This window comes from Chelon labrosus (genome assembly GCF_963514085.1).
Source record: "Chelon labrosus genome assembly, chromosome: 5".
NCBI classification, from domain to species: Eukaryota; Metazoa; Chordata; class Actinopteri; order Mugiliformes; family Mugilidae; genus Chelon; species Chelon labrosus.
This window is the reverse complement of record NC_140341.1, coordinates 8295631-8310829: the sequence shown is the minus strand read 5'-3', so window position 1 is coordinate 8310829 and position 15199 is coordinate 8295631. Positions and strand designations below refer to the sequence as shown.

The following is a 15199-nucleotide window of genomic DNA, read 5'->3' as shown; positions in this document are numbered from 1 at the left end:
TTGGCACTTCCATTGTTCAGGCCTCTCCTTTAAAGGGATAGTTCACCCTAGAATGATATTTCGCTCATTATCTACTCACCCTCATGTTGACTAAGGGCTGGAAGAAGTTTCAGAGTCCTCCGTCCCTTCTCTGAGTTACAGGGGGTCTTGGTGTAGCAGTGCATTTCAATGCAACGGTTGTAAAGGGACACCAGAGCTCTTCGTAAAAAAACACACACAAAAAAACATCCAAATACCTCCATGATGCTCGTATGTAATGTCCGTCTTGTGCTGAAGCCCCAAATTGCGTAATTGTCCCGAAAAAAATTAAATAAGTCCACATTCCAAGCATGTTTGTAGCATTAGCTCCGAGTGTTGTTGTCCCGGCTCTTCCGCTGCCAGCGCGCATGCGCAAGGTTCGCACTGAGACTCGCTTCCTTGTTTACCCCGGCGAATTGAGCCAGCCGGCGAAGGACCAGAACCGCCGTGCAACGAGAGAAGAAGAAGAAGAAGAAGAAGAAGAAGAAGAAGAAGAAGAAGAAGAAGGCAGGCTATTACGGGCTGCTTCTAGTCCTTCGCCGGGGTAAACAAGGAAGCGAGTCTCAGTGCGAACCTTGCGCATGCGCGCTGGCAGCGGAAGAGCCGGGACAACAACACTCGGAGCTAATGCTACAAACATGCTTGGAATGTGGACTTATTTAATTTTTTTCGGGACAATTACGCAATTTGGGGCTTCAGCACAAGACGGACATTACATACGAGCATCATGGAGGTATTTGGATGTTTTTTTGTGTGTGTTTTTTTACGAAGAGCTCTGGTGTCCCTTTACAACCGTTGCATTGAAATGCACTGCTACACCAAGACCCCCTGTAACTCAGAGAAGGGACGGAGGACTCTGAAACTTCTTCCAGCCCTTAGTCAACATGAGGGTGAGTAGATAATGAGCGAAATATCATTCTAGGGTGAACTATCCCTTTAAGGCTGCCTCCACATAATGCCCCGCTCGGCGAGCATTGACAGACCAGCGGCCCTGCAGTTCCCCGCCATGAGAGCCATTCTCAAATGGCAACGCCTTTGAAGTGAAGCACTGGCGGGACCCCGGCTTAATCTGGACATCTGGAGGCCTGGTAGGGGAACGGGACTCATGCAAAGTCCCAGCATTATAGGTGACCTTGGCCTTGTGGCTTTTCTGGGGAATCAAAATAACCATCTCGCTGTTGGAAAGAGGCTCTAGTTTCCCGAACTAAACCTGCTATTACGCAGGGAGTCCAGCGTAAAAAAAAATGACCAAATGGCAGACAGCTCTTCACGTCAATCTTCAGCTCAATCATCCAGAGTGCAGCATGGATGAGCTGGCCACAGAGCGCAGAGAAACAATACCGCTGTCCAAAAACAAAAACAGGAAAATCAAAAAGAGTTGAGGAAATGTCTGCTACGGTTTGGAGGGACAGAGTATATTTCAAAAAAACCTTCTGGCCACATCCAATCGTTGTGCTGTTTTTCTTTTTTTTGTTGTTTCCAGATCCCCACCAGCGATTTTTCTGGCCTCCCAATCTTAGACACGATTCTTGGCAGATGAAACACAAACAACCCTATTCAAAAATAAACACCGCAATTTTGTGCGTGTTTACCTTTCATTCTGCCGTATCTGTGTGCGATTCCGCGTCCCAAACTGTTCTGTTCCATTTCACACACTGAGGAAGGCGTCATTTCTCGGCCCGCTGTACAGATGCACGGCCCAGATAGCGGGCACGGTTATCCCACACAATCATTCCTGTCTTATCCCCTCTCGCTGTCTGTCGTGCTTTTATTGACGCACGCTGACCTGAATGGATGCCAAACAATAGGCTTCATTGCAGCCAACGCCAGGATATTATGAAAACCGTTAATTTTGTTGCTGCGAAAAGTGTCATGTAAGTTTCATTATATAGACAGGAAATGTGCGCACAGATAAACAGAGTCACATTAAAGTGACATCTTCGTAAAGCGCGCCGCCTCCCCTAAAGATACGAGAGCAATAATTTGCGGCACTGAACCTCTTAAAGCACATAAAGCTTGCACAAACAATTTCATTGTCCCTGTTTATCAAACCGTGAGTGCAATCAAGGATTAAAGTAGATTCTTATTACAAACAGAACTCTCTTGCATCTGTGTCTATGATCTGATTCAGTACAACTCTATTGTATTAACTACCTAAAATGACAGAAATTATCCCTGAAAAAATTACTTGACGTGTATTTTAGTGTTTTAGTTCGGCTTAAGTCCCATCCACTAACATGAAGGGGGTGGAGCTTATGACCTATACTGTAGCCAGACACCAGGGGGAGCTCTACTTGCTTTGGCTATACTTTTCAGGAACTGTTCAGCCGTCCACAGTCTATGGTACCACAACATTTCGGCCGATTCAGCATTTTGAATGTGGCAGAGATCTCTCTGATTGGCTGTTCAAACTAAGAGAACCAGTGCAGGAGAAGCGAGACCGAAGTGATGAAAGTGAACCAAACAACAAAGTTCCATGGGCACACAGAAGGCCCAACTCGTTTTACGTCTTTATCTAGTCATTCAAATACAAATAAATACTTTCACAACATAATCATCTAGAATGAATAAACTGCAGACCAACTGAGCAGCGTGATTCAGGAGAGTTTGCAACCTTGCCTCATAGCCTCCCAGCTAATAGTAGCTCTTCCGGTTTCCCCCTTTAAACGATGAATGCCGACTACTGCCTACATGGTGTTATGGAGTATGTAGAACGTATGTGCTTAGCCGGGCATTGGCCTATGCCTCTGCGGTGTGTTCAAGTGCAACTTTTTGGTCTAGACTCAAGCGACATCACAGTCAGCCTTCATCGTAGTTCTCCGATGGTGCTTTGATGTGTCAGGGCCTTTAGCCTTGAAACCAAAGTGTGATATGTAACATCAATTTTGAACTTGAAAAACTTCAAGGAACTAAAATCTAACTTTTTCCAGGTGACCATATGGTAACACAGAGGAATACTTTCATACACTTAGGTAAAATCCAGTTTTTGTTATGAGGAAGGTGGTTCACTGATTGCCAAAATAAAGAATAGATCATTCTTTGAGTCTAAATGAGTCGGTAGCTAAAGCTGAACATAATATTTTATAAAATTCACACTATAGTGGCTGTCCCCTCACTTTTCTGCCATTGTTTTAGTAAAAAAATAAAAAGTCAAAAATCTTAAACCAAGACATCCATCTTGTGTCCATGTTAAAACAGTACTGTGTGTGCAGTATTGTCATATAAAAAGAACGATGTCTGACCTTGGATGGAAACCTTTGGATGTTCTTTCTTTGCGCACTCCGGCTGGGTTCGCGGGTCAAACAAGGACGGGGTCGGGGTTGTCGGGACAGCGGACCTCTGCGCGAAAACAGACGGGTGGAGGAGGAGAAGGAGCAGGAAGAGGCCGGCCACAGACGAGGGCGTGGACTCCTTCGAGGACGCTGTCATGGTGATGGCCTCTCCTCTAACTGCCAAGCTGGGCCTCTGGGATACGGCTGCAGGAAAGAAGAGACGACTTCAGCACCTCCGCGTAACATTTTCACACCTGGCTTCAAAGGAGAGAATTTCTCTCTGAGTCACTTCAAAATCCCTTTTCTTTTTTTTTCCTCCCCACCCTCTGAAACTTTCAATTCCTGCAGGCTTCTGGCTCCACATTCAGCACAGAAGTAGAGAAAGAGAATAGAGAATTTTCGGTGGAAAGGACATCGCCGTGGGATGGGGAAAGAAGCGGATGTTAGATAACTAGAGGGTGGCTGGAAAGACGAGATATAAAGCTGAGTGAAACAGAATCGGAAAGAAAAGAATTGAGAGAGAGAGAGAGAGTGTGAAGGACACAGAGTTAAGAAACTACCCAGAAGACATGCACACCTCAGCAATGAGCCACCTCAAAGAAGTACCTAACCTCTGACCTCGAGGCAATTATTTAAAATGTGCAATCAAACTTTAGAAGTTAATTTAATGGCTGATTAAAATTGGACAATTGAATGCAACAGTAGACTGCTCAATGATGCATGAGTTCCCACAAGTCAATGAAGCAGAAATGAGTTCGGTGAAAATGTGTGGCTCCTAAAAAAAAAAAAAAACGTGCTGGAAAGACGTTTGCAAAAAAAATAAAAAATTAGATATCCTGACACTTTCACTGCACGTGTGATGCACTGCAATGCGTGAGCGATTTCCGATCATTCCCCTCGCTTCCATATTCAAGCGTTACGCAAGCGGAGCCGAGGGAGAGAAACACAGACACACAAATGTTCTCGGACCCACATACAGACGCTCTCTCATGCTTCCTGAGTAAATGCAATCTCCTCCAGTCATAACATATGAGTTCACGGTGCAGAGCTGAAACCGGCAGTTCATCATCTCCCGGCCCCGCGCTCCTTACGATGTTAGCTGAGCGAGGTGTAATATCATTAAAGTAGATTAAAAACCGAGAGCATCAACTTTCCGGGGCACTTTTGGCTGGGTTACATCTCTCTGTAGTGTTTTCCTCACTAATGCTTCAATCAATAACAAATTATTAGCTTGGTTGAGTTGCAAATCAACCACATTGCCCTGCAATCAATTACCCCTCTCACTACAGCTGGTAACTAATTAGGCGAATGCAAACAGTGCGCATGTTTGTCATTGCGACACAGCGGAGTCAACGGGCCCTTAGTTACCGCCGACTAAAATAACGTCGATGGGAACGGTGGACGTTTCGATACAATCTGCACAAGACTCTTAGTCACGCTGGATGTGTTTCGTGTTTTAAGGCTCACTGTTCCGTAACGCAAAGGTCTGAGCTGGCGTGCTGCTAAAGATACAAGCGAGGCAGCAAAATTGATTCAGGAAGTCCAGCTTGAGCGATGCAGCCAAGTATTTGCTAACGCCGTTCATACACTGTTCAGCCATAACATTATGACCACTGACAGGAGAGGTAAATAAACAAGTACGATGAAGAAGAAGAAGATGCTTCTGTGCAATACGTTGTTTTTAAGAACATAACAAATGTTTCCCCAGCTTGTGAACACGTGGAGTCCTAAAACTCTGGCTCTTAGCCACAACATTTTGACCACTGACAGGAGAAGTGAAAAGCATTGACCATCTCGTGACAATTCAGTGTTCTTCTGGGAAACTTTTAGACCTGGCATTCATACGTGTGGATGTTATTTAGACATGTAGCACCCATCTAGACCAGACCAGGCACCCCCACCCCATAGCGATGACACTCCTTGATGGCAGCAGCCATCCCCAGCAGGATGCAGCCTGACACACAGTTTAGAAACAACTCAAAAAAACATGACAAGGTGTTGACCTGGCCTCCAAATTCACTAGATCCCAAACTGATCAAGTGTCTGTGGGATGATCCACAGAGGCCCCTCCCCTCAAAGGCCCCCACTAACAACATTTTGTTGCCAAACACCACAGGACACCCTCAGAAGGCCCATGTCCATTCTCTGATGACTCACAACTGTTTTGGAGGCACAAGGGAGACCTACACAATATTAGGAAGGTGGTCATAATGTTATGCCTGATCAATATATGTCACAAAAGTTTAAACATGCCCATATTCTCAGTTTTTTCATTTTATTTTTTTTCCTGTTTGTTTCCAGACTGAAATCTCAAAGCAAAATGAAAAAAAAAAAAAAAAGGCTGAATCTCGTCTGTGAGACACATGCAGGCCACTTGAGCCAGCAGCTTTTTGCCAGTCCTGCCGGGCAGATGTCTGGTTTTTGTTGAGCAGAGAGCCGGCATGAATACTGGAGTGTGTCATCAAGACGAGGCTCTCAAAAAAAATGCATCATGCATTTGCCACATCCGCTCCGTCTCCCTCTTCTACCTTTGTCTCTCCCCCTCCTGAATTTTATGTCATTGTTGTTTGAGACTCAGTGGTCCTCCGCCGCCGCATATTTTACAGAAATGGCTCAATGCCACGTTTTTTAATGTCCGATACTGATGCTGCAACCTTGAGGGTCTGCCGATACGGTTACCAATCCAATACTGTCTTTTTTTCCCCCTGAACACCTGAGCTGCTGACAACACATTTGTCTGGGCGGATTCTTTAAAGTGTGCTCCTGCAAGTGTTGCTGCCACTCCTCCCAAAAAAAAAAAAAAAAAAAACTCACAATGCATAAATAGCCCTTGGCTGTTTTGCTGAAAATAACACCAAGTAGCTGACACAATGACAGGTCTCAGTCACCTTTCAGCTACTGTTCACATCCTGCTCATCTGAGTTAACTCGAGACAAATCTCTCTTCGCGACGTGTCGCTCAAAATGTAGCTGATATGATAATCCTAATGGATTATATTGTATTCTATTGTGTTCAGATTCAGAAAACTTTATTTGTCCACGGGGCACAATTTAAGGCACAAGTGAGCAGCATGACGTGCAAGTACAAGACACTTTTCAGCAACAAGAAACAAAAAATAGAACAATATATATACAAATAACTACGTCATGAATGTTTAACTATCCAAACCGTCCATTACTGTATGAGTAAAGTGACTAAAGGGCAAGGGTAAATAGGAATTTTAGGGATTAATATTTAGATGTTATTGCAGAGGTAGAAGTTTTCAAAGCAGAGTTTATACCTCTGCGGAACATAGACCCCGTAGCCTACGCCGGTGGGAGCCATTTCTACTTGTGCTCTCGTCAGTATGGCTCGCTCTGTAACAACACCACCCAAACCCTCGTCAGCGCTCTGTCTTTTTTGCCAGACGGGTTCATTTTTGTTTCTACTTCCTGCTTTACTTTCAACAATGGCGACTGAAACTTTGGCTGAAATTTCCATCTGTATTGATCCAAAACCATCAATTCGAAAATTGCGGAGATGGAGAAGTGGCCGGAAATACTAAAGCAGAAACACGCTATTAACAAGCGGACCAATCACTTGAGGTGAATTGAGGAGGCTTAGCTTTCAGGACGAAGGTGGCCTTTCTCCTCCGAGTCCTGCTGATGGGGCAGCGGAGCCGTCGTCCGGAGGGGAGCCACTCAAATGCTGAGTGGAGGACGTGTGAGGGGCCTTTGGTGATCTTGAAATATTATGCATTTTCCCCCTAATATTTAATCCATGGATTTTGGCTGATCAAGCAGACCTACGTCGTAGGTTTTTTGCTTCATCACCTGACAATCACCTATGTGACGCGCTAATGACGGTTTTGTCTTCTGTCTGCAGACTGTCCTTGTAATCCAAGTCCACTTCCTGTTAGCTGTAACGTCCCTTTCCTGTGATCGCTGTTTGACATTAGTTAGATTGTTACCAAACCTTCACATTACAGTATGATCTCTGCAAAAGCACAGTTCTTTCTCCTGGCTACACAACAAAAGGAGACGAATCCCTTACTTATGGAGGTCAAGAGAGAAAAAAGGTCTGGTTTAACATTTGAGTCCAGCATTTGACACTGTAGATTATAATATCCTAATCAGGACAGAATGATGTGAATGATTACATGTGGCTTCTCTGCACCCTGGCACCATTTTATTTTTTTACTTACTGCAGCGTGAAACGATCTAAAACTCTGAGGACGTCCTCCCCAAAGAAAAAGAGAGAGATTTGTGCCTCTTATGATTTATAAATTATTTCCAACTAACTGTCACTGTTAACGTTTTTAATAACACTCAACCTTCCTTTCGGCGCCGTGGCTCACTTTCGACTCTGAAATGTGCCAAATTGCACATCACTCATTATGTTCCCGAATTAAATAACTCTGCTACCTGTTTAAATGAAAGTGGTTTGGGACGCTGCAGCAAAGCTTTCAGTTAAACCTAAAAAGTGGGAGCATATGTTCCCAATGTTGGCCTCTGTTTGTTTCATAACTGATTCAAAGAAATGAATGATGACTTTGAGGCTTTGCATAGACCACCACCAAGTTGGCTTCTTCTACTCTTAGTCTTGAGATAAAAGGCATAACTACCACTGTAGAAATTCTGCAGAAAACATCCCTTCATCCATTTTCAGACACTTGCCAGTAGAGAGTGACAGGAAACACGAGGAAGAAGATCCTGCAGGAACATTACAGCTAATTTTCTTTCTACCCATTATCTGCAGAAGCTGCGCTGTCAAGTGCTTAATTCACATTAAAGCGGCGAGTCCTCAAAGTCAAAAGCTTACTCTACAAATCACTCATTATTTTAAAAGCTGGACTGAGAACAAGCGGGGCAGGAGATCATGACAGATGACCGGGATTCTGCTGCAAGTTTAAATTTCTGTTTTCTTGGCACGGACACAGAGGAAACTGTGCTGTCAGCAGCAGGACGAGGTTGCCGCGCCAGTGTCAAAAATTTCTGTAGAAAGCCTTGTCATACACTCGAGCAGACCCAGATGCGCGCAAAATCTCAGCTCTGAAAACTGGCAAAATCCAGCCATGGGCAGCTGGTCACACTCCATATTGGGTCACAGTGTGTGGGCTGAGCTGATGCATGCTGTGTGCCAACATCAACTCCAAGTGTGTGTGTGTGTGTGTGTGTGCGCACACTTGAACGCCAGTGTGTGTTTGCAAGAAGCGTGACTCTGTAAGGCCACCCCGAAGGGGCCCGATAGAGCCCATCCAATTTCCCATCCCGCTGTGTTTGGGATTAACAACTGTTTGACGGCAAGGAAGACGGGACGATCTATACCACTGAGGAAGCTGTCTTTGCAAACACACACACACACACACACACACAGATACAATGTCAGATACAGTGAGTCGATTAAAGGTACACTAAACTGTATGCTAAGAACTTAAGAGGATACCAGCGTGGATTGAACTAATACACGTCCAGGCACGTCTCTTTGTCAATAAAACTTAGTGATCAGTGAGGAGATACTTAACAGTGCTTGCAATGGAAGAATAAGGCAATGCAGGATAGTTTTTTAAGTATACATTGTACAGACAGAAGGTTAAAAGAAAAGCGTCCAGTAGTATCACTAGTTTTAAAGTCCAACTCGGATTAAATAGCATTTCTTTACTGTAGCAAGGGTAGCACATAAAGTTCCAGTCATGTAAATCACATGTTCTCCTGTGAGACAAAAATCAAACCGGGGTTATTACTTCTCTCTCACTTACTTAATCCTCTTTGTTCCTGGTGGAACATAAGGCTGCGACTATCTGCTTCCATCTAGTCCTATCCTGTCCTATCGCCCCACGATAGGTTTGCTGTTTTCAGTTCTGAGGTCACAGTTCTTCACCAGGTGGTTTTTGGCCTCCCTTGTTTCCTCTTTCCGGGTGGGGTCCATCTCAGGGCTACTCTGGGAATACAGTCTTTGTCCAAACGGAGGACGTGTCCAAGCCATCTCAGCCGTCGATGTTTAATGTTTGTCTTTTGGTACAGGTCTTCATTAGAAATCTTTTCTGACCAAAAGAAGCGCCATACAGCGGGACTGACTTGCTGTTATACAGCTGGATCTTGGTTTTGAGACCATACTGGTTGGAATTCCAGATGGTCTGGAGGCTTGCGAATGTGCTTCGAGCTTTTCCAAGCCTCACGCTCATGTCCCTGCTGCATGAATTATCCTTACTAAGGCGACTTCCCATGTATGTAAACTCCTCGACATAATCGAGAGGGTTACCATCCACAGTGATCGGTGCATGCGGTGTTGAGTTTATGCACATCACTTGGGTTTTGGAGTTGTTCATGTTCAGACCAATCTGTTTTGCAAATCTGTCAGTCCTGTCCTGCTCTATTTTCATTTCAGTTATTTTTCACGTGAACAACTGAGAGCAAAACAACGAGTGTCTTCCAGCCGAGACAGGCTAACATCATGTACCATTTTTTGAACAATATCAACCTTCCACTCTCTCTAATGGTCCACTTTTCACTCCAGGTTTGGGCCGTTCCAATCATTGATTTACGTCACTTCTTTTCATTCTTTCTTTCCTTAAGGGGAAAATTATACCCATCAATGGTCAAACAAAGAATCGGCTAAAAAGACATGAGGCAAGGGGCATTCTTAAGCTTTTCAACTTCTCCAAACAAGCACAAATCACACCGGCACCTTAACCTCCTGGAAGATTCTTTCGATTTCACGGTCTGACAACTACTTTAATGCCGCGTTCGCAACCTGTGGCCGCACCCTGACTTCCAGCTTGCAGTCACGGCTAATTGGCCGAGTCATTGTAAACCATTTTATCGTAGACAGATGGTCTCGCATACTTTGAACCACAGCACACATCAGCTTTCACTCCAGACTCATTTTTTATTGAGGGACGGGAGAAAAGTGAACCACTAAGCCCAGCTTACAGGCTAGGGTACATGGGTAACGAGCAACACGTTGAGCGAATGTACCGCTACACATAGGTTCAGCTGGTTTAGAAGCAAGTGTGACCCTTGTCATTATCCAAAAACGTTAAATAAAGGCAACTGGACTTGTGGAGTTTCTTGAAGATGTTTCATCCAAGTAGCTTCTTCAGTTCTAAAGGACTGGTAGGGAGTTGGGGTGCTGCTGGCCATGCAAGTATCTCATCATTAAAGCTTGTTACATACTCCGTGAGAAGCGAAAAATTTGTGCTCGCTCCTAGAGCTACGAGAACAAGAAAGTTCTTTCTGGCCAGATAATTTACACTTCAACTCAAGAGCCAAACTCCAGGGAGTTATTTCCTGGACGAGAGGCACTTTTCTCAGTATTTTCGGATGTCGGCCAGTCACTTTGACGACCGTGTTTCAGTGTGCACCCACACACAGCAGATTCCGATCACTAGCCCGGAGAGATTAGCGGTCACACTGCGCCTATTAGCATCTGGGAGCTCACAGAGTGGCTGCTAGCATTCGCGTTTTTCTGCATTAACCACGCCACTCGTCCAATTTCCAAATCACAGAACAGTAACCGGACACCAGACGAGCAAAAAGTTATGCCCAGCTGATTTGTCAAGAACAAGCAGCGGAAACTCCCAAACGAGGGCCGTGAGATCAAAATTACGTCAATTTGTTCTCACTCCTCCAATTGTCCACGGATTGATTGTAAGCTACAGTGGAAGTTTCTTTACTTTCTGCAGAAGGGCAGGGTAACTGAGGTCAAATAGTGTCTTAGCAAGTCAAGTTGCATTGCAGCATTTTAATATAAGACTTTACCCTCTCCATTAAAAACCTGATGTCAGTTCATCGGCTAAAATGTGAAACGTCTCAATCGACTGTAAGGCAGGTTAAACTAAAACATCTTAGAGAAACATGATAATTAGCAGCTGATCTGAAGTCGTCCGCATGTTTATTAGCCGACGGTGTCAAAGCGCGGTACGTGACCTTAATAGACGAGTCTGCAAAATACCCCGAACGACTTGAATACATAAAGGGAGTCTGTCTGGAAAATATTAAATGAAGGATAATATTTGATTAAAGGTATTCTCTCACCGCTGGCTGTGTACTCTGACAATTCATTTGACCTAAATGTTTAACAGCTAGAGGCAGAGTGTTTCCTGTTAAGGTGTACTGCATTAATGTCTCGCTGGGATTCGCCAGCATGGCGCCTCTTCTTGTAAACAGCCCAGAGCCATACAACCAACTCTGTTTGTTGTTGTTATTTTTCTCCCAGTGGCTTATAGTAATAAAAGACTATAGTTAGGATAATTTCGGAAAGCTCAACCCAGATAAACAAGGTAAGCCGTCTTGTTTTAAAAATTAATTTCTCTTCATCCACACGGCAGCCAGTAAATCTTAACCGTTCCTGCGCAGGCTCTCGTGTAAGTCTCAGCCAATGCCAACGCGTATCTATGGCAACAGAGCGGCAAGTTGGTAGTCAAGCAGCGGGAACCTGGTTGAGTGTACTTTTCGGCACAGACCTCAACAGGCTCCTGAGGGGGAGCTGGATGGCCGGCTGCCCGATGATGCAACGCGGTGCCGAGGAAGTGAGCTCTTAAGACAATGGAAGCAGGGAGGCTCCTGACGCGGCAAAGAAAAAAAGCGCCGCGCCGCTTCGAGGAGCCAGGAATGGAAACCCAAGGCCCATCAAATAATCGCTTTCCTCTCGTCCTTCGTTCATTCGAACCTGTGGCGTCAAAGGATTGTTTAGCCCGGCAGCCTTGGCTCCGAATGTTACCGTTCACCTTCAGCTGAAGAGACGAGTCGGGGGAGGGGGGAGGAAAGAGGCCCGGGCAGGGGGCCATAATTGCTGCTTTTCTGAAACGCGCCTTGGATTTGTCGGACCACAAAACATTCTGTGAGGCAGCCGGCCTCTCGGCAGGTGTGCGTCGATCCTGATCATACCCTCTCGCCCTGTCTAACCCTCCCCTTCTCTTATCACTCCTTATTTTCTTTCCACTTTAGAGACAGTTATAAACCAGGACTTTCCACAGTCCAATGCACCTTTTTCTGGCTGTTTGCCTCTTAATTTCAACTTAGCTTGCAAGGAGGGTACCTCTAATTACAACTCCGTGCTAACTCCCCCATCTCAATCGCATCAGAGTCTGTTACGATACTGATTAAATTGCTTCTGGTCCATTGGGAAGCAGCCCCTGTATAAAAGAACTGCCTATTTTGTGCCATTTTGAAACAGTAGTCGGAAGGAAGCCTGCGCGACCTGAGGGCGCATATAAAAAAATCAATGTTGGTTTGCTTTTAGAAAATGTTGTCATCTCAGATAGACGATAAGAGGTGTAATTGGTCATTTCTGCGGCGAAGCTCCCCGAGGGGGCGTGGGGGGGGATCTTCTCCCTTTTCCTTTGATTCGTTAGCAGCGATTAGGCGTCATTGTTAGGGGTCTTTTTAGTGGTGTTTCAAGTTAAGGCCCTCCTGAGCTCTGAGCGCATGAAAAATGTGTAGCTCCTGCCGCGCCTGCTGTGATCCTCCCAACGCTCATCATTAGCTTTTATAGCACAAGAATACCAATACCCCCTCATCCGAAGGCTCGCAGGAATTTTCTCTCGCACGCCTAGAAAATGAATTACAGCAGGAGGGAATAACACCTGTTTCCTCGAGGAACTAAGCGCAAGATCGATGGCTCCGACTTTTAGTGTAAATCAAGACGTTTTTTTTTTTCTGCTCACGCAAGAACATGCGTTGTGAAATCAAACTCACCTTAAAGAGTGATAAATGCAGACAGCTACGCTCCGGACACATATTGCCACCACATTCCCATCCCATTCATCCATGCTCACTCCTTGCGGGGGGGGGGGGGGGTCGTTTCACCCAAAGCTACATTGACCGTGTCTAATTCAACTCAAAAGCTCAACCCCACCAATCTCTCTAATGCCTGCATTGTGATGGGGGTGGCGGATAGAGGCGACCAGGGGGCCTTCGTGAGAGTCTCAAGGAAACTGGGCCGAGCATGTAGACAAGACACTTTTGGGGAGTGGGGGGGGGGGGGGGCGGGGGGTGAAAAGACAGGGCGAGATAGAAGGTCTTTTCTCGGAAAGTAAGGGCGCCGGAGGGGTCACGGCATGTTATTGAGTAGCTTCTATCGTGCTTGAGAAGGCAGACACAGGCGGAGAAAGGATCATCTATAGGAATGAGAGAGGGCAGACCCCTCTCCGGCGAAAGCAAGGGGTGTGTGTGTGTGTGCGTGTCTGTTTGGAGGCGGCGTTGAGCGACAGGGCTGATGAGGCGGCGAGCTTGGCAGGCTCTGTCTGGATTAGGGCCGATATCAAATCAGAGGCTGCGCGGTGGAATCAAGGCTCGGCGGTGCCTCGGGGAAGGTGGCATCTGATATACTCATATCTGGGGAACTGCCGGGGAGCTGCGAAAACACAGGGGCGGAAAAGGAGATGTGTGCGCACATGCTGCTCGTATGTTTGTGGAACCTCCCTGAGCATGTCCGTCTCTGATTTGCAGAGATTGCGACGGGCAAGGTGGCTCTGTACGATACCTTAGATGCTTTATTGTTGTTTTTCTGTTTTCGCCTCTTATTGTAGAAAGCTGTTTCCCGATAAATGGTTTGAGCAATGGTTTGATGCTAATATTTGAGCCAAATCACACATTTGAATGTCAACCGTTATTGTCTTTTATTCAAAAACAACTTTGCTTTGACTAGAGTGTTGCCCCCTTTGTCATAAAACAACCAGATTACTTTCTACATCCAAGATACATCCCTTATTTTCTTATTAACACCTCCTTTTACAATAAACACTCAATAAATACTCTGTGGTGAAGCCCTTTTCCGACATACAATACCAAACATCTATTATTTAAATGATGAAATATTGTAATTCACCTATAGATGATTTTGAATGCCCCTTTTTCAGACTTGATGGGATATTTACTGAAAGAACTGTGATATTTGAAAGTGAGAACAAAGAGAGAGAGAGGAGAAATTCATTATATTATTATACATATTATGAAATTATAGAATTATATAATTAGTCTCACTGACTAACTAAAATAAGGACTTCCGCAACTGTTTTCTAGTTGAATAAACTGACTCTCAGTATCAGAGATTGCAAGGAATGCAGTACAAGACAGAGATCTGTTTACCTTTGTGCTGCTGCAGCCGTCACCTTATCTGATGGCATTTGGTGCATACTTGTGCAACTCAGATTCGTGTTTAAAACGTTAAAGTAAAGCTGCTAATGCGTCCGATTCACGCGGCAACCTCTGATGAATTAGGGTGACGTGGAAGTGATTAAAAAAAATAAAATGCAGTTCCACAAATAGCCACTAGAGGCCAGCTCAAAAGCAAATTAGTCCCAGGAAACGTAAATGTTAAAAATGTCCCGCTTTACAGCAGAAATGAACACGTTTACATCCTGATTTTGGTTTTTATGGCTAAGGCGCTCATTCATGACGACCGCGCTAGGCGTCACAGGCCTCAGCTGCACTCAAGCTCCGCCTCTTCCCCCATTTTAAGACACTGCCAAGATGGCGAACGACCACGCTACTCTTCAGGAAAACTATAGGTGGAGAATTCATCCATCTGCTGTCGACAAAATATTTTTGTGTTGCTCTTTAAGAACATTTGAGGGCTCTACATAACTTGCGCCTGAAGTCATGTCCTCCTTTTATCTTCTGCTGATGAAAGACACAAGACAAAGCACAACATGAAGCGACTATGAAGCAACAAAGCCCAGCAGGGGTCGGGATAGACCTCTGTTTTATTATTTGCGCACATAAATTAGTAACTTGTATCCTCGAATTAATAATCTCTGCACACTTAATTTACAATTTGTTCCATTACTTTAATAAATAGCGCCCTTGACTTGCCAAATCATGCCCTCGCATAACATAATTCCCTCTCAAATGAGGCTAATAGCATTAAGTTACGCCGGCACTCGGAACTGAATCGGCCCGGGCGGCACGTCGGAGAGGAGCAGCCGG

General features: G+C 45.0%; 1 protein-coding gene across 3 annotated transcripts in view; it reads right to left on the bottom strand.

Annotated features, from left to right (window-relative positions):
• sema5ba (sema domain, seven thrombospondin repeats (type 1 and type 1-like), transmembrane domain (TM) and short cytoplasmic domain, (semaphorin) 5Ba) overlaps positions 1 to 15199 on the bottom strand; it is a 188045-nt gene that overhangs the window by 108984 nt on the left and 63862 nt on the right. The window contains exon 3 of one of the 3 annotated variants that reach the window (XM_084545217.1): positions 3261 to 3494. In XM_084545217.1, coding sequence (XP_084401343.1) covers positions 3261 to 3447 — 187 coding nt within the window. In that variant the 5' untranslated portion in view covers positions 3448 to 3494. Of the gene's footprint in view, positions 1 to 79; positions 956 to 3260; positions 3813 to 15199 lie in introns of those variants that run through there. The other 2 variants (XM_084545218.1, XM_084545219.1) reach the window with 2 other exon arrangements.